Genomic DNA, 25,695 nt, shown 5'->3' with positions numbered 1-25,695 from the left:
GTTAATGACAGGACAAATACTTAGCTCTTTCTCTCTCTTGGTGGTACTAGGGTTTGAACTCAGAATGTTACACTTGAGATGCAGGTATTCTACCACTTGAATCACATCCTAGACCTTTATGCTGTCGTTTTTTTGTTTGTTTATTCAGATAAGGTCTTATGCTTTGCTCCCAAGGCTGGATCAAAATCCTCCTATCTATGCCTCCTTTGTAGCTGGGATTAAAGGCATCAACCACTATTTCTGACTGTTGAACAAGAGTGTCATGCTTTATTCTGAAGTAGTCTTGAAAATCAAGCCTCCCAATGTCTGCCTTCTTAGGAGCTAAAATAAAAGGATTGAGCCACCATACCAAACCTTCTTTCATTTTTTGATCTTGTTGTTGACTACAGGGATATATTCAGTTTTTAGAAATTCTTCATAGTACACTACTATGACATGTAAACTTTTCTATAGGTATACTTGCCTTCAAAAGAATGCACAAAGTAAAATATAAAATACAGATAAAATGTGAGCTGAAGGATAAAGTTGGTTAGTGATTTCTTCTGCTCTTTTTTTAATTAATAAGTTTTTTTTGAAAATACAGTACAGAGGGGTTACAATTACATGAGCAAGGTAATGAGTACATTTCTTATCAAGTGTTTCCCCTTACCATCCTTGCCCTCCCTTCCTCCCCCCAACCCCCACCCCCCTCATCTCCCTGCCCTGCCAAAGTTGTCTGAGAACTGTCCCTGAACTCACCTAGTATTCTACTATTTTGAACCACAGTGCCACTTCCCATTTTCTGGTGTTTAACTGGAGATAAGAGTCTCATACATTTTCCTGCCTGAACTGGCTTTGAACCTTGATCTTTAGATCCTAGCCTCCTGAGTGGCTGGGATTATAGGTGTGAGCCACCAGCACTGGGCTTCTCCTGCTCTTTCAATCCAAATGCTTGAATTAGTTTGGTTGACAAATGTGTTGAGACTACAAAGCAAGATGGTTAAAAAGCTTCCATTTACTTCCATTTACCAATACTAATATGGTAAATCAAGATTATATACTATATAGTATACACGAAACACAGCTTATATAATATCAGCATCACCTACATTACATAAAGATTTCCACATAAGACTTCAATTAGAAATATTTTCTGCTTTAAGAAGTCTGAAGGCTACTGTCTCAATGATTTTTAGTGGCATGAAGAAAACCTAGTTTGTCTTAGGTATTTCAGAATTTGGGAGTGTGATCTAGCCTTTTCTTAAAGAGAAAGAATTTAGAAAAAGCATACCGTTACTAATGAGTAATTATTTAAAAGTCACTCTAGACTTGGCTTACTAGCAATTAATTATCATAAGCAAGTTCTGATTATTTAAATTGTCGAGATATGGCAGGAAGAATGATGAAAGTGGTGATACTCATCAAGATATACTGCAGACATAAATGGACATGTTGAATTGAAACCCTTCGTAGATCTATTCAAATACAATAAAATGATTAATAAAAAATTTAGATATGATAGAAAAATGTGAGATTTTAGGTTTTCATTACCAGTGTCTTGTTTGTATATTCTCTGAGAATTAGTTTATTAGCCACAAAGCATTCCAGATTATAGTACATTCAATTTTTTTTTTTTCTTTTTTGGTTGTGGGGCCTGAACTCTGGGCCTGGGTACTGTCCCTCAGCTTTCCAGCTCAAAGCTAGCACTCTACCACTTGAGCCACAGTGCTACTTCTGGCTTTTTCTGCTTATGTGGTGCTGAGGAATTGAACCCAGGGCCTCATACATGCAAAGCAAGCACTCTACCATTAAGGTACCTTCCCAGCCCCACCCAATTTTTTAAACAAGCTCACCTGTTGCTGTCATTTCATTGTCAGTGGTTTCTGGGAGGGCCTGTGGTATTGCTTTATCTTGTCTATCACAATTGATCTCTTCAACAGATTCTAAAGAATCAAGCAGTACAACTGGAAGAACATAAAAGAAAAAAGTGTAAAGAAGGCAGAAGAGCTGGTGTGATTTTTTTTGGATCTAATAAAATTACTTTAATCATAAGCAATGCATGAAATAAAAGTTTATATGAATAAGTGGTATAATCTTCTATTTATAGATGCATGTTTGGTATGTACATGCTTGTACAAGACAGTAAGTTAACAACAAACACATCAATGATTCTATGTAATAAATTTCATTTACATGTGGAAGGCCAAAGAGCTTGAGTAATGATCAAAAATAAATTATTCTCTAGATAAACTATGATTAAGAAATGTACATAAAGGGCATATTATTGAGCAAAGCCATGACCTTTATTCAATTCTCAGAGATATTTAAAAGCAAAGACATAAAAATTTACTCGAATTTAGATAAAATTTTTTACAGAGTGAAGTTTTGCCAATGAAAACATACAAATATATGTGATATTTACCATTAGCCAGCATGCCAATCTTCTCCTCTTTCTAAATTAAAGGAAGAAAAGTATTACATTTCAAAAATCAAATCATGCAAAATGAGCACAAAATGAAAAACAACAATTTGGACACTAATACTTTGTTTCACTGTGAAGAGAACTGGGCTTACCTCAAGTAAACAGCCTCTACATCTTAGAGAACAAGCCTCATAAATCTTGGCAATTATCCAAAGTATTTTAGGCCTTAAAAGCCTTGTTTAAAATAGCTTGGGTCTACTTGCTCATCCAGTTTGCTCAAAAATTCTGGCTTCTTTGTACATAAAGGCAATAGGGCTACTTCACACGAGAGTCCACAATTTTAACATTTAAATCAATTTAGGCTTATTGCTTAAAATTAAGGAACATACATTATACTCATTGTCTCCTCTATGTTTAGAAATAGAAGGCTAGCAAATGGCAAGAAGTTTCCGTCACTATCACCTCTATTCCCCATCTGGCTAATCAGTATACAGGGTTTGATTCTTACTCTTACTCTTATTGGGGCTCTCCATGAGGCTATCACATTCATATTGATACACTTTTACACACAGCATACTTCTCGAATACACTGTATTATTGTGCCATCTAGTGACGTATTTTTACATAAACTACTATAACTGCTATATTCTAAATACAAATCTTATTAAATTTATAAGGATATTCATGAAGTCACATTAACTTTTGTGTATGGAGTCTCAAAGATTTTCCCACCCAGGCTGGTCTTGAACCTTGTTCCTCCAGGTCTCAGCCTCCTGAGTAGCTAGAATTACAGGCATGAGCCAGAAGCTACCTTTCTGTTTATTCTTCTATTTAGAGTCATTGGTTCAAACATGTTCAAACATCTAGTCCTAATATGCAATCCCAAAGGAGAGAAATAGAACAAAATAGCAAACAGTCATTATCCTTCTAGATAGCCATAAGCAGAAAAGGCTGAGTGAGAGTGTAAGGCTTTAAGTTTGAGCCCTAGCACTGACAAAACAACAAAAAGAGACTATGTTTACAACTTTGAGCAAGACAATGAAGAACTTCATATTTTGAGCTTTCCATACAGCCAACAGCCAGGTAAACTGATGAAAGAAGCTGCAACACTGGCCAATGTAAGAGTGAGACCTACTTGGCTGGGTACATCTTGTCTTTCCAATTGGGGATTTTCTTCAGAATAAGTCTCTTCATCTTTCCTCATCAAAGGAGCTTCATTATTCTCTATATCTTCAAAATCATCACTGTAACTTTCTGAAGGGAACAATTATAAAATATATATGGATCACAGTGTATAAACAAAATTCAATGCATATCCTTTAAAATAAAGAAAATTGGGAGAAGTGAAGTTGGGAGAGATAGGGGAGAATGATGGAAGTGATGATACCAAGATTGATCAAAATGCACTGTATTCATAAACTTCTTTGTTAAATGGCGACCCCTCTATATAACTACATAAAGATAATGATATGGAACAAATGCACTGCAAAAAAATCAAATTCCAGGAAAAGACTTGATATCAAAAAGAAGAAGTCTGCATAAGAATAACGGGCTATGATATTAATATAAATGTACATTTAGAGATCATATTTTTATAAAGAATTCCTAAAAGTTCACTTTTTTTTTCTTTTTTGTTCGGTCGTGGGGTTTGAACTTTGAGCCTAAGTGTTGTACCTCAGCAATTCAGCTCAAGGCTAGTGCCCTACCACTTGAGCCAGTGTCACTTCTGGTTTTCTGGTGGTTAAATGGAGGTAAGAGTCTCACAGACTTTCCTGCCAGGGCTGGTTTTGAACCATGATCCTCAGATCTCAGCCTCCTGAGTAGCTAGGATTACAGTCTCCTGAGTAGCTAGGATTACAGGTCTGAGCCACCGGTACCCATCTCAAAAGTTCACTTTTAAGACTATGTTTTTTTTCTTATCTCTAAGTACTTGTACAAACAAGTTGCCATTCAACAAAGCAGTTTATGAATACAATGAATCACGATCAATGTCACCCTTTCATCATTCAATTCCAGCCCTCCCAAATTCACCCCTATCCTCAATTTCCTTCATTTTGTAGAGTATGCATTTACTTTTATGACTGCATTCTCTCCTGCTTCCTCTCTTCATTTGTACCCCATTCCCTTAATACCACCTTCTTTCTAGTACTCGTTTCTGGGTGTTCATTTTGTTGGACTATGAATTATCCTTTTTAAGGCATTACACTGTTTATGTTCTAATCTACCACACATTTTTGTTCACTTGCCTATCACCCTTAAGTGTTCACTTATATATTTATAAATTAGTTCTAGCTTCCACATATAAGAGAAAACATACATCCTTTGTCTCTCTTGGTCTGACTTAACTTCACTTAACATTATTTTTCCAGGTCCTTCCATTCCTTTGCAGACGATACAATATCATTCTTTCTAATGGACTGTGTTTGTATACTAGATTTTCTTGATCCATTCATCCATTAAGGGACATCTGAGCTGATTCCATTCCTGGATTCAATTTTGTCTATTCAAAGAGTTCTAACAGTTTTATATTTTCATCATTTATTCTTTCCCCAGTAAAATATTTAGACCTATCCAAAAGAATTTTTAATTTCCTTTAAAATAAAACATTAAGATTTTTTTTCAAAGACATATACTCTTCTGTTTACTTAGAAAAAGCAGCACTTGGGGCTGGGAAGGTGGCTCAGTGGTAGAGCGCTTGCCTTGCATGCCTGAGGCCCTGGGTTCGATTCCTCAGCACCACATAAGCAAAAAGAAAAAAGCCGGAAGTGGCGCTGTGGCTCAAGTGGTAGAGCACTAGCCTTGAGCTGAAGAGCTGAGGGACAGCGCCCAGGCCCAGAGTTCAGGCCCCACGACTGTACCCAAAAAAAAAAAAAGAAAGAAAAGGCAGCACTTTTGTGAAATCTTGACACACCTGGTAGAGCCAGGTGTCATGGCTTACACTTGTAATCCTAGCTACTCAGGAGGCTGAGATCTGAGGATCACAGTTCAAAGCCAGCCCATGTAGGACAGTCCATGAGACTCTTATCACCAATTAACCACTACCAGAAGTGGTGTTGTGGCTCAAGTGGTAGAGTGCTTTTATTGAGCTGAAGAGTGCAGGGATAATGACCAGGCCCAGAGTTCAAGCCCTACAATCAACACACACACACAAAAGGTTGAATTTTGTTTACTTCAAGTTGCTTTCTGGTCTCTGGAGGCATCTCTTCCATACTTTTAAAATACCAATCTCCAGCATGTCTCTAAGATTAGCAAATACTAGACCAAATAACCTGATTTCCTAATCCTGTGTTCATCTTCACAAATGCCCTAAATTATCTCTGACTGGCTTTGTGGCAGAAGAAAAGTTAACTGATGCAATCAGTTTACTAATAGTGAAGGTGGATTAGAGGTTATTTGGACAAATTCTTGTCATCAAGTTTTCTTTATAGTTTACAAATCAAAGTACTGCCTGAGATCTATACTGGGCAAAAACCTTTCACAGTAGTACCAAACATTTTAAAAAACAAACATGTTATCTGTGTTTCGAAGACTGTGTCAATGATAGGATGATGGATGCCTGAGTACTAATGTCTGCTTCTGGAAAGGATGTAGGCTGATGGATACCCGAGTACTAGTGTCTGCTTCTAGAAAGGACTCTTAACACTGGAAGGGACAACTTGCATACAGCATTACAAGACTGAGAATGAATTAAAGATGATCACCAATACCTAGGGAAAACTGGCTACAGAAACATACCCACTTTTCTTCATAAAAACACAGATTTGAGACAGCACAAGAATTATAATTTAAGTAACTTAAGTAGAAAAGCTAGGTTAACTACATCAGTATCTATATCCTGGGGTTAAAAAAAAAAAAAAAAGCTCATCTTTGTTTCTCCTCCATATAAGAACATTTTGAGACTTTCAATTTTTCTGGTTGTTGTTGTTGTTGTTGTTTTGGTTAGTTGTGGGGTCTGAACTCTGGGCCTGGGTACTATCCCTGCGCTCTTCAGCTCAAGGCTAGCACTCTACCACTTGAGCCACAGTGCCACTTCTGGCTTTTTCTGCTTATGTAGTGCTGAGGCATCGAACCCAGGGCCTCATTCATGCAAGGCAAGCACTCTACCACTGAGCCACCTTCCCAGCCCTGAGACTTCAATTTTTCAACTGACATAATCAAATTTATAAAATAGCAATGGGCAATTATTTTGTAACAGATGCATTTCAGGGTATCTGATATAACATAATTAAAATTTTAACATTCTAGGTGAAGATCATCCAATTTTAAGTAATCACAACAATTAAACTTACTTAAGAAAAGGTAAAACAGGAGACAAGATAAGGGAGTGTGACACATAGACAACTATCTGGAAGATGAGAATTATAGCCCCTTAGGCTATAGTGTATGTGAGAGACACTCTCACTGCTGAGAGACAGTGTAAGTAAGACTCCATTCAGGTAGGGCAAGGTGGACCCAGAAGCCTACCTTCCATTTTTTTCCCATTATTTCAACCATTTGGCCTCTCTTTTCCTGTCTGTAAAGTGAGGTTGATAATTTTACTTACCTTAAAGGACTGAGGAGATTAAAAGTATTTAAAACAACAGTTGATTACCAAAAGAGTAATTATTGATATTAGAATTACAATAGCTAATGTTGCATTAAATTTGAATAAAAAGTTAGTAAAGCAAAACATTATTTATTTTTCTTTCCTGTGGTGCTGGGGATTTTGTATCAGATGCATTTGAGGGCCTCACTTATGATAGGCAAGCATTCTTACCATTGGTCTACACCTCCATCCCTGGCAAATATTATTTCTAATTGCAAAATTGATAATTTCATGCGCATTAATCCAGAATATAGTCTAATCTTTTTACTGAGTAACAACAACCTATAGACAAGTATCACCATACAACATATAAATGACTAATTTCTTCCCAAGGAACGTGTCACAAATACAATAAGGCTGAAGAAAGAAGAAAATGTCAAGAAACAGAGAAGAGCAATGACAAATAAGGGGAAGGAAAAAGTCAGATTTCTTAAACATCAAGAGAAATTAATGATAAAGCATCATTGATAATAGTAATTTTATAAGAATGACAGGCTCTTGTACACTGTTTGGAAAACAAACTGAGACTATTAACTTGTAGCACTCTGACCTTTTCAGCAGGAAGTGTCACCTACTGAAGACATTCAACTTCTGTAACTCTGAAAATATTTATTTATTTATTTATTTATTTATTTTTGCTGGTCCTGCAGGGCCTAGGTGCTGTCCCTGAGCCTCTTACCGAGTAAGAGGCTTGAAGGCTAATACTTTACCACTTGAGCCACAGTGCCACTTCCAGCTTTTCTTGAGTGGTTTATTGGAGATAAGTCTCAAGAACTTTTCTACCTGGGTTAGCTTTGAACCACAATCCTTAGATCTCTGCCTCCTGAGTAGCTAGGATTATAGGCTTGAGCCACCAGCCCTCAGCTAAAATATTATTTTAGGAACAGAAAATATTCTTACAATTCAGATAAAGTAAGCCACAATCAGTGTCAAAGATCTCAAGAATTCTTTTCAGAGACATTTTTCATCCTTGGTTAACAATTTACCTTCTAAACTTTAAGTATATTATAATCTGAAGAGCCTCCTCTGGCATGGTGGAATTGAAAGACTATATTTAACTTGATTTGTAAACTACTAGTATATTGGAGAAAACAAATACAACATCTGTTCTCCACACTAAACAAGCAGACAAAAAATGTGATTATATAAGAAACTATAAATGAGAGCTCCCCCACAATTACCTGAATGAAGATGTGCTCAGCACGGAGGGAGAAGACATTGAAAGGCAGAAAGGCTGAAGCACTCAGGAATTGTAGTGCAGTGATCAAGAAATGAGGTTCCAGAAGAAAGGGCTCCAGAGATCTGCATGAGTCCTTTTGACTCCCTACTAGATACTAAGTCCTTAATGTGAGAGATAAGCCAAGAACAACCTGGGAAGCTGTAGGCTAGAAAATTCTGAGTTCTCACAAGTTGGTAATTCTTGGGCTCTAGTCTGTTTAATTGGGAAGTCCACACTGATCACGAGGGACATTCATCAGAGACCTGGGTCTTAGTGGTAGGGCTAAATGATACCTAGAGTGACTACTCTAATTGTCCCTTAATAAAAATAAGAAAAGATCAAGTAGCAAGATAATTAACTGTTGACACAAAGCTCAACATATCCATAAGAGAAAATGAAATCCACACAATGTAGAATCAACAATGTAGACTTCACAATTTCTAACATCTAACAGAAAAAAAAAACCCATGACTATGAGAAAAAGCAAAAATATACTTGAACCAGAACACATGTTGAAATCTGTGGAAGATGCATAGTATTTGGTGTTTGGAAAAATGAAGAAAGGTAAATTTTTTTTTAAATCCAAAAGAAATTTCAATAGTGAAAGGAAAAAAATGGTTAGCAGTAACAGGAAATTAAAGGTCAGCGACCCTGAAGGCCTAGCAAAAGAAACTGAAGTTCAGAAAGAGAAAAAAAGTCTTTAGTAATGTATAGGGCAACAGCATTCTGATACACTTGTAAGATCAGAAGACATGAGAGATAAAATGAAATGATACCTGAGGAATTAATGGGCAAAGCATTTTCCCTTTGATGGGAACTCTGAATCCACCCATCACTGATATTCAATCAGCTTCCAATAGGAAGGCACAAGACATGTCATCAACAAGTACAAAGAGAAAATCTTAAAAACTGAGGGGAAAAAAAAGGGGGATATAATGTAAGCTCTCTGTCTTTGGATTTCATTAAGTACTGGATTGTTAAAAAGTGTGTGTACTGAATGTGTAAGGATCTTTGTTCCTTACTATCATTCCCTGAAAAATACAAAGTAACAACTACTTACAGAATCATTTGTATTGGACTAGGTATTGTAAGTAAAGTAGGGTGACAAAGTTTATGGGAAGATGTGCACAAGGTGCAGATATTGTGCCACTCCGTATGTTACTTGAGCAACGGCAGATTTGTGTTACCTTTAAAGGGCCCTGAAACCAATGCCCTGAAGATACTGGGGGACCACTGTACAAGCAAAGTAACAACAATAGGAGTTACCAGTGACTTTTCATGGTCAAGAGACAACAGAATAAAATCAAAGTGTTCAAAGAAAAGAAAAAAATTAATTAAAATTCTATACTGAGCAGGTATAGAATATATTGAGCTTATATATTATTTTTAAATTGTAAAGGTGATGTACAGAGAAGTTATGTAACTGTAGTTATATAAGTCAAGTAATGAATACATTTTGTTTTGAATAGTGTTACTGACTCCCTCACTTTCTCCCAGTTTTTTTCCCTCCTGACCATCATCTCACACAAGTGGTATAGTTCATTTCCAATATAGTTGAGCTTATATTTTTATTTATTTGGTACTTAAGGGGTTTTTTTTTTTTTTGTTTTTAGGTCCGGTTGTGGGGACTGAACTCTGGGCCTGGGCGCTGTCTCTCAGCTCTTCAGCTCAAGGCTAGCACTCTACCACTTGAGCCACAGAGCCACTTCCAGCTTTTTTCTTTTTGCTTATGTGGTGCTGAGGAATTGAACCCAGGGCCTCAGGCATGCAAGGCAAGCGCTCTACCACTGAGCCACCTTCCCAGCCCCATTGGTACTTAAGTTTAAACTCAGAGCTTGGTGAATGTTGGGCAAGTGCTTTACCACTTGAGCCACTCCCCAGTCCTTTTTGACTTCAATTGTTTTTCAGATGACCATCTTCCCAACTATCGGGATTACAGATGTATACTACTGCTGCTGGCTTATCAGCTGAAATAGGGATTTAATAACTTTTTGTACAACCTAGCCTAAATCTGTGACCGGTCCAATCTTTGCCCTCTAAGTAGCTGGAATTTTAGACATGAGCCACTGCACCGAATCTAAAAAGTATTCTTCAAAACTGAGGACAAAGAAATAAAAGCTGAGAGAATTTGTTCCTAGTAGTAATCTGAATTAAAATTTAAATGAGAAAAACAATTTAAGATAGAAGTTCAAATTTATAGAAGGAACACAAAGTACTGCAAACAAGTAACCTTGTACATAAATCTACATTCTTTTTTTGTCAGTCACACACATAGAACATTAAAAGCAAAGAAGAAAAAAGGTACTCCTCCCCACCACCAGGCTTTGAAGATCTTTGGCCTGGCTTTAGAAATGCCAACAGCCCTAACACAAAGCTTTATCTCGTGTTTTTTATTCATTTTTTCTAACTGGCTCATCATTTACTCTCTGCAATGGAAAAGCAAATTCATTTCTAATAATTTCTCAATAGTCAGATTATGACACAACCTCATTCCATCTGCTCAAGGCTCTTCCAAGACAACAGGATTTCTCTTTATTATTTTTCTCTAATATACAAAAAAGCCACCAACACAGGTTTGTTCACTGCAGCACTATTCACTACAGCCAACGTGCCCCTCAATGGACAAATGGATCAAGACAATGTGATATATACATACACACACACACACACACACACACACACACACACACACACACACACACACACACACACACACACACACACATAATGGAATTTTGTTCATCCATTAGAAAGAATGACATTGCATCATTTGCGAAGAAATGGAAGGACCTGGGAAAAATTATGTTACATGAAGTAAGTCAGGTCTGGGGAGATAAAGGTTACATGTTTTCTCTCATATTTGAAAGCCAGATGGAATGAGTTTATAAATATATAAGTAAATACTTTGGAAAGTATACGAGTGTACACAAATGTCCTGGCTGTGTCTTTAGTTCAAAACTATACTACCTTTTCAAAATATGAAAGCCATTACAATTACCTGGCAGTTCTTCATGCTTCAATTCACTCTCATGTTCCTCTTCAGGTTGCTTTATGTTAGCATCATAACTGGAAAAATAATTTAGTTACTATGTAGTAAAACATACAAATAACAGATTCTCATATAACCATTTAAGATTTTTTTTTAATCTTCTAAAATTGAATCTTCTCAAATACTTCTGTCCTACAAAAAGCTAAAAGTTCAGAGCTGTACAAAAATATTTTGAAAATAAAAGCCCATCAGTTTATGACTGATTGTACTGCACAAGTAACAAGGAAAAGGCCATTTTTTCTTAAATTTATATATAATTATACACACCTTTATATACATAGTATGTGCATCTACATGTATACACTTAACCTCACTCAGTTTTTTTTCTTTTTCTTTTTTTTTTGGGGGGGTCCAGTTGTGGGACCTGAACTCTGGGCCTGGGCGCTGTCCCTCAGCTCTTCAGCTCAAGGCTAGCGCTCTACCACTCGAGCCACAGCACTACTTCCAGCTTTTTTTTCTTTTTGCTTATGTGGTGCTGAGGAATCGAACCCAGGGCCTCAGGCATGCAAGGCAAGTGCTCTACCACTGAGCCACCTTCCCAGCCCTCACTCAGTTTTTTTCACAATAGATTAAGAGCTGACCAGCAGATACTGAATTGATGTCTGAGTAGAGGACAAGAACTATTACCCAGTTCAGTACTCACATACAATTTCACCTGGAAATGAAAGATGAATAGGAGCTAAAAACTCAGCAATAAGCAGACACAATGAGCGTGTTTTAATTGTATAGGAAACAGTAGTCATAGACTACTTTCTTTCAAACCAAGGCATCAGTTGTACTTTTCTCAGTCCCTTAACTCTGTCTTTACTGAGATATTAGCACCTTGAGGAACTGGAAGACTGATCACAGGAAGAGTAGCCAGCATTTAATGCTGTGAACTTCAGGCTATACTGCAATTGGCCTATTATGAACAGAAATACTCAAATTTAACAATATTGTTAAGAAATAAAAAAAAACAACAAGTTAAGGAATAATACAAAGATGCAAAAAAAAATATGATCAACAAATGTATGTGTGCTTACTCTGTGCTGTCACTGGTGGGAAAGTCAACTGCTACAGTGTCCCCATATAACTTTTGTTGGATATGCCAATAAAGCCAGGCTTTGAATATTCTTTACCAAGCTATTCTAACTATTTGCAGCAAGTAAATATGAGATATGAGGTACTCTTTCCACCAAAAGAACAGGTTTATTTCTCCTTCAGTAAAAGTGACAGATTTCCCAAGCTCAGTGTTTCTTTCCTGCAATGCAGACATATAACTGGGATACTTTTGTACTAACCCAGGGATATGGGACACCAATGAAAACATGGAATTGCTTTTGTTGTAAATAGGCCTTTTGTTCCTGAGGAAACTCCTATTCCTTGTTAATATCCACAAAAATGGAAGTCTGTCTTGGTCACTGGAAAGTAGTAAAAAGTCTCAGACCCCATACAGTCTGTGCTAGTAGTTAGGTACTGCTTTTTCTGTCTGTAAGAAGCTAGTAATCTTGATACTAGGCACTCAATAATCAGAGATTATTCTTCTCTTTGTACTTGTGTTATCAAAATCCAATAAAATTAAAGTCTGATTTCCATTACTCATATATTAAACTGAGGAAATGAAAAACATCAGGTTTCACTAAGTTCTTGAAAATGCCAGTAGTCACGACCTTAAGAGAGGACCAGCTCAGTCAGCTAGCAGGAATTCAGAGAGAATGAGGTTTCCTGACAACCAACATAGTCAATCATACATAGAGGTAAGACACAGGCCAAAACTGTATCTTCCTACTTCCTACTCTGCTTCCTACTTCCTTTTCTTCCTTTTTGTTTGAGTTCAGAATAGAACCTGGATTCTATTTTAGATTTTATTTGTGGAAAACCACTAATCAGTTTCTTTCCTAGAATTATCCAATTATACAATCAGTTTCAACAATAACTTAGATATGAAATTTCAGATAGCTTAAGGCAGAAGAGACTTTAAACATCATATTCTACAATCATCATATTCTGTCCAGATAAGAAAAACCACTCACCAAAATAATAAACACAGAATTGAGTACAAAACTAAGACATCATTTTTAGTTGATTTAAATGTTTACCTATTTGAATCTTCAGCTGATTTGTTTACCTACTTGAGTCCATGTATGTGTCAGACTTCCAAAAATACAGAGTAACACAAAAGGTTTATATTGTATATCAATAGGTTTATATTGTATTTGTTACCTATATAAGGCTTTCAATTGCGTAGAGTCATTAGAGTCCAATTCCTTATTCAGTCTTGAATAATCAATGGAAGAAGTCAAGCCCTTCTCAAGTCTGGCAAAAAATTGTTCTTTCTCCTCTTGTTCTTCTAATGTGTCCAATCCCAATCCAAGAATGCTGTGATGGAGCTCAGAAACTACCACTTCTAAAGAGAAAGCACAAACACATTCTATTATTTGGAATTGTGATAAAATTAAATGGAACATTTATTGACCTCCTACCATAAATTTAAAAACTTTTACAAACCTCTCCCCCTCCAAATTGATTTAAAGCCAAACTTGGTACAACTTCTCTAGAGTTGTAATTTTTAACTTCTAGGAAAATACATCTGTATCTAGAAAGATAAATTTACATGCTTTAGTCAAGGCTCCAAGATGAGTTGATTTCTGTAAAAATTGGGAAATGAGCATAGTAATTAACAATTTATTGATTTACATTCTACACATTTCTTACCATTTGTTTCTAAGCTGTCAACACTTAAGATAGAGGTCCCACTGCTCTTAAGAAGCTGAATGTTTTCAGGAGACTCCTCTTCTGTTTCTACAGTAGGCTGAGAAGTCTTCTTCACTTTCAGGTAGCTTACATTTGTTCCAAGTAGTCCTAAGAATTTAATGGAGTTGGTTATTTATGTTCAGAGAACTGTGCCAACATGAAAACAGTTATACTAATTTTGTGCAAAATAGCTACAATAAATCTATGGAATAAAAACCTATCAGACCTACAATTCACAAAAAAGTATAATTCCAGTTGCTTGCAGTGCCTCTGATTAAATAGAACATTTCAAAACTTTGCATAAGATCTCAGAAAATTTTCTTGAAACAAAAGTACTTAATACAGTATGCCACATCACTTTTCTCCTGTCAATAAATGTGCACAACATGAACTAATATCTGAAACACCACAGGAAAAAGCAGGTCCCAGGAAAGACAACTACAGAAGCTAGACAAGACCTAACAATATACCAGCAAGAGTTAGTATAAATATTACCTCAAATAAGTAGATGGAAACAACAAAAGGTCTTTAGAGTCATTATTTCCCAAACACTGGAAACACTGGCTGGAAACTGGCTTCCTGCAGGATAGTCTCACACCAGTATACATGTTTACTGTTGGGAGCGTGGAGGATAGCCTAGTCTCACAGTATTCTAGATAATGAAATTGTCTCTAAAGTTAATTCATTTGAAACATAATAAAATTGTTTTCTGACTGATTAAATATTAGATGATATTAAGGATTACTACTGTTACTTCTTAAATAACGTCACAATCATATTTTAAAAGTACTTATCCTAAGAAATACTTGGGCCAGGAGCTGATGGCTCATACCTGTAAACCTAGCTACTCAGGAGACTGAAATCTGAGCATCACAGTTCAAATCCACATTAGGCAAGAAAGTCTGTGAGACTCTCATCTCCAACTACCAAAATACCAAAAGTAGAGCTCTGGTTCAAGTGGTACAATACCAGCCTTGAGCAAAAAAGCTCAGGACAGTGCCCAGACCCTGAGTTTAAGTTCCAGAACCTGGACCAAAAACAAACAAACAAAGTAAAGAAAAGAGATACGTGGAAATATCTGTGGATAGAAGTGATAAGTGACTAAACCTTTTTTTTTTTAGTATAAGCTAACCGAGGGACTAGAGAAAGTATGGGAAATAAGAGAAGCATGACTGACCATAAGTTAAAATGATATTTTTAAGACAATGGATACAAAGGAATATATTCTACTTCTTTCTGAACCTCTGACATCTTTCATAGTATAAATGTTTTTAGTCTCAATAGCTATGGCTCATACCTGAAATCTTAGTCACTTAGGAAGCAAAAATTAGGAAGAGAATGGTTTGATGCCACACCTATGATCCCAGCCAAATGAGAAGCATGGAAGATCTTGATCTGAGATCAGTTCTAGGCAAAAGTAAAAGACCCTATCTGAAAAGCTTAAGTGGTAGGATGCCTATTTAGCAAGGTAGAGCCACTGAATTCAAAACTTCAATATGGCCAAAGAAAGTTTCTGAAACCTGAGCAAGACAGTATAATTTTTGTTTATAAAACAAATGTCTTTAATATTATTTAGATTTAAAAAAAAAACAACAGTGTGCATCTTGAACAGTATTAATGCATGCCATGCAATAAAGGCCTTTGTCATGGGAAAGTTACTGTATAAGACAAAAAGCAAATACTTATTGATGCTGGGAATTGTCTTAAGATTTCTCAGTGAATAAAACAAAGAACCCTGCCCTTTGAGCTTACAAAGCAGCTGTAGAAAACTGAAGAAAATTGGGGGCAAGTATATGGGAGAGCATGGCAAATTTAAAGAGGGTGTCCTAGAAGACTTCACTTGAGCTCCACTTGAGCTAAGACCTATGGACATAGAGAACCAGTGCACATGAACACTTAATAAAAGGTGTTTAAGGAAGAAGAAATATGCATGCAGCCCCTGAGGCAAAAGGCCAGGCGTGTGAGACACATGAGCAGGCTAGTAGATTTACACTAGCATGAGCCAAGGGAAAGCAGAAAAAAATCGACAGGTCAAAGAAGTCATGATGCAAGATTCCTGGAGGGTGGGAACTTAGAGGCCACTAGCTTTTATGAATGACAAGAGAAGCTATTACAATGAGCAGGGGAAAACAAACAAACAAACAAACGAGTAGGGAATGATGATATGAATGGTGAATGAAGTCATTAAGAATAGACAGGAGAATTGGAGGTGGTGGTAAAATAGGAACTGAAAAGTCTTTATGAAATTAAGAATAACATGCACATAAGTGGACAATAAGGAGCGGCAGTGAGTGGTATGATGACATACTTTATCAGAAGATGGAGAAAAAGGTCTAGAAGAGACAGGTCTCTGGTGGACAAGGGAAAGCAGGCAGTAACCACTGGAAAAGCAGTAGGACCTACAGAATGGAGCTCAGTGTGTTACAACTCCAGAGCTTTGGAGGAAACCCCTGAGATATTAATGGAGGAAGGTCCTATCTAGACTGGAAAAATCCAAGAACATTCTGCACAGAAGTAATACTGCCAAAATTTGAAGAACGATGAGGAGGTAATTAGGTGATGTGGGAAAGGATGACAACTGCAGGAAGGAAGAATAGCAGTTACAAAGGGAGGAATATGCTCCATTTGAGGTTAGGGAGGGTAGACTTCTCCAGAAAGGGTGACGGTGAGATATATCCATATTTGCATAGATAATATATATGTTTTATAGACATATATATTTATATATACTACATATATCTCATATATATATGAGTTCATATCCAGTCCCATCATATATATATATATATAGTGAGGGCAGGAGAGAGAGAAAAGGAAAGAGAGACATTATCTGTATACCTACAGATATATTGACATATTTTTTATAGTTTGTTAATGACTAGTAAAAATAGTTGCAAACAAACTGTGATACCAAAACTTACAGATGTGTTCAAACTTCCCTGTGATAATGTTAATACAGTGCCAGAATATCTTATTAAATCACTTTTAAATCAATTTATCATTAAACCTGCTATCAAGTGCATAATAAAATGTAATAAAGTGAAGTAACAATGAACTCAAAAATCTACATTAATAGTACTTTATATATTTGTATTGTAGTAACAAAATCCAGAATTAAAGTCTTGACAAACCTCTTGTGATCAAATAATTTAACATAAAAACTTCATATTATTTACCGTCATCTTTAAAATCATCTTCAGTTATCCACCAAGGCACTGTATCTTTCTTCTTCATTTCTTCTGCAGGTTGTTTGGGCATTTTGTTTACATTTTCAAAAGAATCATCTGAAAGCTGAATCAGAGGCAAATTATAAAATTTTAAAATATACTGTAAATGAGAAAATTCCATCATTAAATATTTCAATTTTCTTATCACTTAAACAATATTTTTAACAAAAACATAATTGTTTTTGTACAGTTGATATACAGAAGGATTACAGTTATAGGAATCAGTAACATAATGAGTAATGAGTATAATTCTGTTTGAACCCTGTCTCCTGATTCTTCCCTCCCATCTCCACCCATAAGATATTCAGTTCATTTTCCACATAGTGTCTAGTATCACTGTTGAATTTGTTCATCCTTGTTCCACCTTTTCTGTGCCCTCCGAAATACAAACAAACAAAAGGAACAGAAAACAAAACAGCAACAATGGCAACTAAAAATGTCTCCTGTTTCCTTTTCTTGGAGTTCCTTTCATAGAATATTATTTTATATGATCATCTGCACATAGCTATTGAGCCTTTGGCAACCACTCCTATGAATATCCTCCTCTGGCCTTGGTGTGTGAATGTCCAAAGTCCTATATAATATTCATGTCCCAGTGAACACATATATTCTTATCTGTAAACACAGGTGGCTAAATTAAAAATCAAGAAATGTGTTTGAATACTGATTTCATACCTAGAATTAAACAAGCAAAGCACAATAAAGAAAGAAAGTTTGATGAAACCACTTGTTGAGGAAAGGAGAACAAATATTTGTTCTTATCTTCTACCTGCTCTCTAAGGTTTAAGAACAAGAAGCAGTTGAACAAAATTACCCAGGATCATGGCAAAAGAACTCAACTCCAAGACTAGGGACTACATTTCAGAGGAATGATGACGTTGTCTGGAGAAATTAACATTTTGTCACAGTGGTTTAACACTTGGAGTTATCCTTTTCCACTCATCCAGTACACTTTACTATAACCCTAGTCTAGTGTAGCTGCAGTGTAGTACTTTCTCCTAGCCAGTAAGCCAGAATTCCCCCTTTTTGCTGAGAAATCAAAGACCTCAGCCAGCACTACCATCTTCCCCTCACTAATCTCATCTACTCAAGAACTTTTCCCTCTCCAAAGACACAATACTGTCCTACACTCCCAACAGAACCTGCACAGGGGTTCCAGTTCCCTCTCATCTCTTCCTTAGGTGCTTCTGATATAATGCCTGCATCTTGCTCCTCTCTAGTCTCTAGGCTTACTCTTCCTCCATATTGCATACCTGGCTCAAGATTGCCTCTAGCATAGCAACTGGCACAACCTGGAATCAAAGAACCAATACTTAACTCTACCTTATACTCAGAAAGGTGTGGAAGGGCAAAGCAAACAGAAAAATGTCATTATCCCTACCTTCCTTTTACTGTACCTGCTGCATTTCCTTTACATAACATTTTCAAAAATTGATCATTAACCCCTTAGAATCTGGTTTCCTCACAAACAGCTTTCCTCCAGAAACCAAAGGCCTCCTAAATGCCATGAACGACTCATCAGTCATCCTTCCCTCTTCATATTGCAGAATTTGGTGCTGGTGACCAACTCTTTAACTTCATGAAACTGTATCTTTGACCAGACCAGCATCACTCTCACCATGTTCCATCCCTATGCGTACCCATGTATGTAATAGTGTTGGGCCTTTCTGCCCATTTTGTCAGCTCGAGACCTCTCTAGGACTGTGTTTCTGACCCCTTCTCTTCTCAATTTCCAGCTCTCTAAGTCACATTACCTCACTTCATCTTCAAATAATCTTGCAACAATTTTCTGATGAGAACAGTGAAGCTCAGAGAGGTAAAGTGCCACTCAAACTAACTCAGGTCTGTTCTGAGAGCCTGTCTACTTTCCACCACACAACTAGGATACCAATAGGAGACTTTGTAACTTCTAAGATAACAAGACACACACATCTCACACATGGAAAACAAAAAATGATTTCTAAGAGTGTCAATTTCATGAAGTGAGTTCAAGAAGTACTTATTGTCTTCACTGACATATAGGTAGGATGAAGGGAAGAAGAAAACCTACTCTTTATTTAACCTGAAGTTCTGTTAACTAGTTGTATCACTTACCATTTAGACCCTAGCTTCTTCTCACCACATTTTAAAAATTTATCTATAGCACAGATATAGAACCATTGACACAGTAGGGTTGTAAAAAAAAAATGATGTCTCAGCCTTTCTAACACATTGCAGGTATTCTGACTTTCAAACCTGTCCACACTGATTAAGGGGTTGTGATCATTAAAGACTGAGCCACATGCTAGTAGCTCATACATGGAATTCTACTTATTCAGGAGGTTGAGATCTGAGGATCATGGTTTAAAGCCAGCCTGGGTAGGAAAATCTATGAGACTCATCACCAATTAACCAACAAAATACTGGAGGTGGAGCTGTGGCTCATGTGGTAGAGTGCTAGCTTTAAGCAAAAAAGCTCAGGAACAGCACCTAATCTATGAGTTCAAGCCCCAGGACCAGCACTTCAAAAATAAAAAGAGCTGATTCCAGATAAGAACAAAATTACAAAATAGCAAAGACATAGAGAAACATAATTAACATACAGTTAGTGAGAATGTAACCAGCTACACTAGACAGTAGTCTAGTACCTTTCTAGTGGTGAAAAACTACACACAAAATTAGCATATGGCCTTGAAATTCATTTACAGGCATATAAGAAATGAAAACACGTTTTTGCAAAAACTTGCACATAATTATTCATAATTGCCCAAAGATGGAACTATCTGAAATGTCCATCAACCACAAAGCAGATGAACAAATGCCACATACCCTTTATCCATACAATGGCATATTATACAGCTGTAAGAACAAACTAATATATGTGAGAACATGGGAAGACTTGAAAAAAATCTACGTTTAGTACAAGAAGTAAGAACAAAAAGCCAGACCCTAAAGGCCAAATAGTGTATGTTCCATTTAACAAAATCTTTGGGGAAACTACTAACAGATACAAGATTTCTTTCTGTGATGATAAATATGTTCTAAATTCAATTATAATGAAAGTTAAAAACTTTAAAACATTGAATTATGCACTTTAAATGGACAAATTGTATGGTATATGAGTTATATATAAAGTGAATTTTTAAAATTTGGTTGGCCCACCTCCTAAAACTAACCATATAAATATGGTGTATATATATATATATATATATATATATATATACCATATATATGTATATATACATGGTATATATTTATATATAAATATATTTAATATATTCATATATTTAACATATGTATACATGCATTTATTATATATCTATATTATTTTACATTATATTTATATTATGTGTTTATATATGTAACAAATTTACATTTTTATTTATAAGCTATATATTATTTATTATATGTTTTATATAGTATATTATATATTATATAATATACAACACTAACTATATAAGTAAATGTATAATATAGTAATATAAAATACATAATACATATTTATATAAGACATAAATATGAATAAATATATATTTATATATAACATAACTATATGTAAATATAATAAATATATTCTGATTTAGAATATCATATTATTTATATGATATATCTTATTTACTACATATATTTATATTATATATTTGTATTTGTACATAAATATATATGGGAGGAGAACAAAGAGGAAGGGGAAAATGGAGAGTGAAGGGCAAGGGGAAAAGGAAGGAAATATATGGTACCCCAAGAAGTAACTTGCTACTTTTTTTTTGTTTTTTTGGGGGGGTCCAGTCGTGGAGCCTGAACTCAGGGCCTGGGCACTGTCCCTCAGCTCTTCAGCTCAAGGCTAGCGCTCTACCACTTGAGCCACAGTGCCACTTCTGGCTTTTTTCTTTATGTGGTGCTGAAGAATCAAACCCAGGGCCTCATGCATGTAAGGCAAGCGCTCTACCACTGAGTCACCTTCCCTGCCCCACCTGGCTACTTTTTAATGGGTTAACAGAAAAGGCCTCTCTGAGGTGGCAATATTTTAAATAATAGCTTCAATAGCTAGGTAAATATGAGAACAGCATTGTTGATGACAGAAATAGGAAACTGGAAGCCTCCAGGGTGAAATGAACTTGACACATTAAAGGAAAAATTAAGGTGGAGGTGGGAGAAACAAAGTGGAAGAGTGGTACATAGTCAGTGAGACAGACATGACCAAAATTCTGAAGAGCATTATAAACCATAGATTTCATTTAATATGTATGGGATGTATGCAGCATCCTACCTGGCTGCAGTGTGCAGAAAGGAATGCTAGACATTAGTGAGAAACAGCTGCAATAGTTAAGGTGAACTGACGCAATAGGCAAGGTGGTGTAGCAGGCGCCAGCACTGGACTTGAGAGTTGGTGGACTAATAGTGTTTAAGAAGTGAAAGAAAAGACTAAAGAGTCCTATGAGACAAATTTACAATATAGCTTTTAAAACAGTGAATTTCCTTACCTCTTTCATAAACTGTTCAAATTCTTCATCCAACTCTTCTTGGGGATAGTAAGCCATAGTTAAATAAGTTTCTGCTTCTCAAAGCAAATATTCCTAAAGTATTTGCAAAATCCAACACTAAATGACAAAAGACACAAACATCTTTTTTAAGAACACCTATCATATCATGAAAACATCCAAACTCAAACTTCAAAAACTGCATTTCATGATTCAAAATTATGACTGGTCGAGATTCCTAATTTATTAAGCAAACTGATTTAGAAAAGAGGCTTGGACAATGTATCTAATATATTATCTAGAATTACATTTTCATTTGTTAATATCTGATTTTAAAAGGTAACTTCTCAGGGCTGGCATGCATGAAGCCCAGGTTCGGTTCCTCAGTACCACATAAGCACAAAAAAAGCCTGAAGTGGCACTGTGGCTCAAGTGGTAGAGTGCTAGCCTAGAACCAAAGAAGCTCAGGGAAGTGCCCAGGTCCTGTGTTCAAACCTCAGGAATGGCAAAAAAAATTTTTTTAATAAAAAAATATTTTAAAAGGTAACCTCTTCAGTCTTTCCTAAGCCTACATATAATTGTGTGTTTCCTATTACCTCTTAAATAGACATCAAATCGTCACATATCTTTTTTTTTTTATTATTGTAATGATGCAAACCAAGAAGACCATGTCTTCTTGCAAAACACAGAAGTTTGTGCTGCCTGAATTCAGCTAGTTTCCCCTAATTATTTTACCAATGCATATTAACAGTTTTGCAAAATAGCCTTCCTAGACGTGGGGACGTTTCCGACAGTGAATTTATTAACGATCGCTAGAATAGTTAATGAAATTAATGCAGCATACAGTCACCACGAATTATGTTTCTTTTGAAGCACCAAGAAGCTTCCCCCCTCCCCCAAAACAAAACACAGAACACCTTAGGTGGAACTGAGTGGTTTTCAAGGCAAAGCTCTCCAATTCCCCAATAACGAACCCACACTGAAATCTCTCCCAACTTCGGATTGTCACCTAGGTGCAGCAGAGCACCAGCTTCCTTCGGCAGGGGGCAGGAAGGGGTGGAGGCCGGGAGACGCCACCTGTGCCCCGGATTAGCGGGAGGACAGTCTGGGCCCGCGTCTGAACAGACGCGGACCTGCTGCTAGGCCGCGGCGTCCAGGCTCCTGCAAGCGCAGACTGGAGAGCGGAGGGCGAGACCAGTGAGCACTGAAAAGACGAATCCGAGCAGGAAGTGGGAAGAGGTGCAAACACAAGTCCTGGGGCACTGTGGGCTGGGGACCGTCTTCATCTACCCTGGCCGAGGAATCCCGCGCTTTCCAAAAGGTCAGAGGGGCCGTTGCCACAGCAACCGACCTCGCGGTGGCCCGTCAAAATCATGTGATCAAAGCCGGCCACGTGGCTCGCGCAGTGGGGTACGGCGTCCCGTGGATTTTGCAAGTGGGATGGGAACCTCGGCTCAGCACCTTACCAAAAGGCCTGTGCGAACCCTCGCTGCTCCACCTTTCAACGCTCTTCCACCTTCTCTTGCGGCCTGAAAAAGTGGGTGGCAGCTCGGAGGTTCCCGGAGATCCCGGAAGCCACCCCATGGCTCTCTGGGAGATGTAGTCCAGTTATCCCTGTTCTGGTGGTTGTCCCCGATCTGGTCGGCCAGGCCTCGTCGACCTCTTGGTTGAACGCTGGGGGAAGTTTGGAGAGAATGAATGCATTGCGTTCCCCCTCAGTAAGCCCAGTGAGGAAAACACAAAGCCGTCAAAACCAATTCTGAGGTCAGAATAGTGACTCTGGGCCACCACCTAGTGGACAAGAAGTTGAAAATACAAAACACTTAAGATTCCTACAGCAGGAATGGGAACTTCTTAAAGATCATCATCATCATCATCATCACCATCATCACAATATATGGAGGAAAAGCTTAAGTAAAAATATTTCCTGTAAAGGATATTTTATGCAATGCCTATAAGGAAATAAATAATGTTAAAAGCAAAATGAAAGATTCCCACAGCATCTCTGGCTCCCACTACTTTACATTTTCAAACCCCATTCCATAGTGGTGAGTGGTAGTTTACAACTACTGACTCTGATTTTTGTCCATCTGACCTTCCTCCCCCTCTCTACTGCCCAAGCTGATATTTCAGAAAACAGCATTTAGCATAATGAAATTAAGATCAACAAAACGTTTAGGGCTTTGATTCTTTTAGATAAAATGCACTTTTTGAGCCGGTGATGGGTCTTTATTTACTTCTCCTATCTTCCATCTGCTGTCTTTGGGAATCTTCCTTGCAACATTTAAATATGCCTTGGGATCCAGCATAGCTCTTTCCAAACACTCTCCTCATTGCATATTTCCCCTATAATAAATTTATCTCCTCCTTTCTTGCCAGTTTTCTTGATGAACTATTTCCAATTCATCACCCTTTCATTAGACTTTCTAATCCAATTTGCACTGACATCAGACTATTAAAACCATCATGGATAGAACCACCAATTTTCCCATATTACTACATTAGAGAAAAAAAGACATCAGCTATTTGATCTCTCAATGCTATTTATCACTATCCATTTTCTTTTCTTGTTTGGTCTTTTATGACTCTCTCCTCAGTCTTTCACCATTCCTTCAGTTAACCTACCTGATCATCAAGGTAATTTCTGGGTCATTGTATCTTCTTTTACATTCTTATCCTAAGAAATATTCTGCTCATGGCATTAACTATCATCTTTACACTTTTGACTCTCTAATATATTCCTCCCATTCTAAACTCAGTTTTGAATCATAGGGTCCTTATCCAAGTTATCCAAATCTTGATATCCCATAATTATCTCTAACTCAATGGATGCCTTGTTAGTTTGCTCTTCTCCTATATTGATTTCTTTCTCTTTCAGTACCTCCTGTCCCATTGTGTGGTAGTTATGCTCAGCCAGTTACTCAACAGACATCTGGGTGTTCTCTCTTCTCCACATCATTAAGACTTGCCAAAAAATAATACTCCTTTATGATTAAAGCTCTGGAGAAACTAGGAGTCCATGGAACATTCCCCAATATAATAAAAGCTATATATGACAAACCTACATCCAGCATTATACTTAATTGCAAAAAGTTAAAATCATTTCCTCTAAAATCAGGAATGAGACAAGGATGTCCACTCTCTCTACTCCTCTCTAATATAGTACTGGAATTCCTACCTAGAGCAATAAGGCAAATGACAAACCTAAAGTGGATCCAAATAGGGAATGAAGAAGTAAAACTCTCTCCCTTTTTGCAAATGACATGATTCTGTGTTTAAAGAATCCCATAGATTCCTCTCCCCAGTTACTTGAGCTGATGCAAAACTTTGGCAAAGTAGCAGGATATTAACTCACAAAAATCAGTCATTTGGCCGGGCACCAGAGACTCATGCCTGAAATCCTAGCTACCCAGGAGGCTGAGATCTGAGGATCACGGTTCAAAGCCATCCTGGGCAGGAAAGCCCGTGAGACTCTTACCTCCGATAAACCACCAGAAAACTGGAAACTGTGCTGTGGCTCATATGGTAGAGTGCTTGCCTTGAGCTGAAGAACTGAGGGACAGTGCCCAGGCCCAGAGTTCAAGTCACACACACACACACACACACACACACACACACACACACACACACACACAAATCAGTCATTTTTCTGTATTCCAATAATGACTAATGAAAAGAGCAAGGCTGAAATCAGGAAAGAAACTCCATCGGTGATAACCTCAAAAAAAAATACCTAGGAGTTAATTTAACCAAAAGATGTGAAGGACCTCTATGATTAAAACTTCAAAAACCCAAAAAAGGAAATTAAGGTAGATTTAAGGAAATGGATTAACCTCTCAAGCTCCTGGATTGGAAGTACTAACAATACTGCCCAAAGTTATCTACAAATTTAATTCAATACCCATCAAAATCTCAACAGCATTCTTCAATATTATAGAAGAAAGAATCCAAAATTTCATATCGAATAATAGAAAACCTCCAAATAGCAAAAAACAATCCTTATCAGGAAAAACAATGCTGGAGG

General features: G+C 37.0%; 1 protein-coding gene across 1 annotated transcript in view; it reads right to left on the bottom strand.

Annotated features, from left to right (window-relative positions):
* Window positions 1-23,192, bottom strand: part of Cep162 (centrosomal protein 162) — a 76,978-nt gene extending 53,786 nt beyond the window's left edge. Inside the window, exons 1-9 of the mRNA XM_042668572.1 lie at window positions 23,138-23,192; window positions 21,675-21,791; window positions 17,164-17,278; window positions 13,949-14,095; window positions 13,457-13,640; window positions 11,204-11,271; window positions 3,537-3,655; window positions 2,402-2,432; window positions 1,833-1,943 (exon numbers count right to left, since the gene is read on the bottom strand). Coding sequence (XP_042524506.1) covers window positions 1,833-1,943; window positions 2,402-2,432; window positions 3,537-3,655; window positions 11,204-11,271; window positions 13,457-13,640; window positions 13,949-14,095; window positions 17,164-17,278; window positions 21,675-21,731 — 832 coding nt within the window. The 5' untranslated portion in view covers window positions 21,732-21,791; window positions 23,138-23,192. The remainder of the gene's footprint in view (window positions 1-1,832; window positions 1,944-2,401; window positions 2,433-3,536; window positions 3,656-11,203; window positions 11,272-13,456; window positions 13,641-13,948; window positions 14,096-17,163; window positions 17,279-21,674; window positions 21,792-23,137) is intronic.
* Window positions 23,193-25,695: the final 2,503 nt, after the last annotated feature.

Source organism: Dipodomys spectabilis, unplaced genomic scaffold, assembly GCF_019054845.1.
Source record: "Dipodomys spectabilis isolate Male_0828 unplaced genomic scaffold, ASM1905484v1 ptg000457l, whole genome shotgun sequence".
NCBI lineage: Eukaryota > Metazoa > Chordata > Mammalia > Rodentia > Heteromyidae > Dipodomys > Dipodomys spectabilis.
The sequence above is the reverse complement of the archived record's forward strand: the minus strand, read 5'-3'. Positions and strand labels throughout refer to the sequence as shown.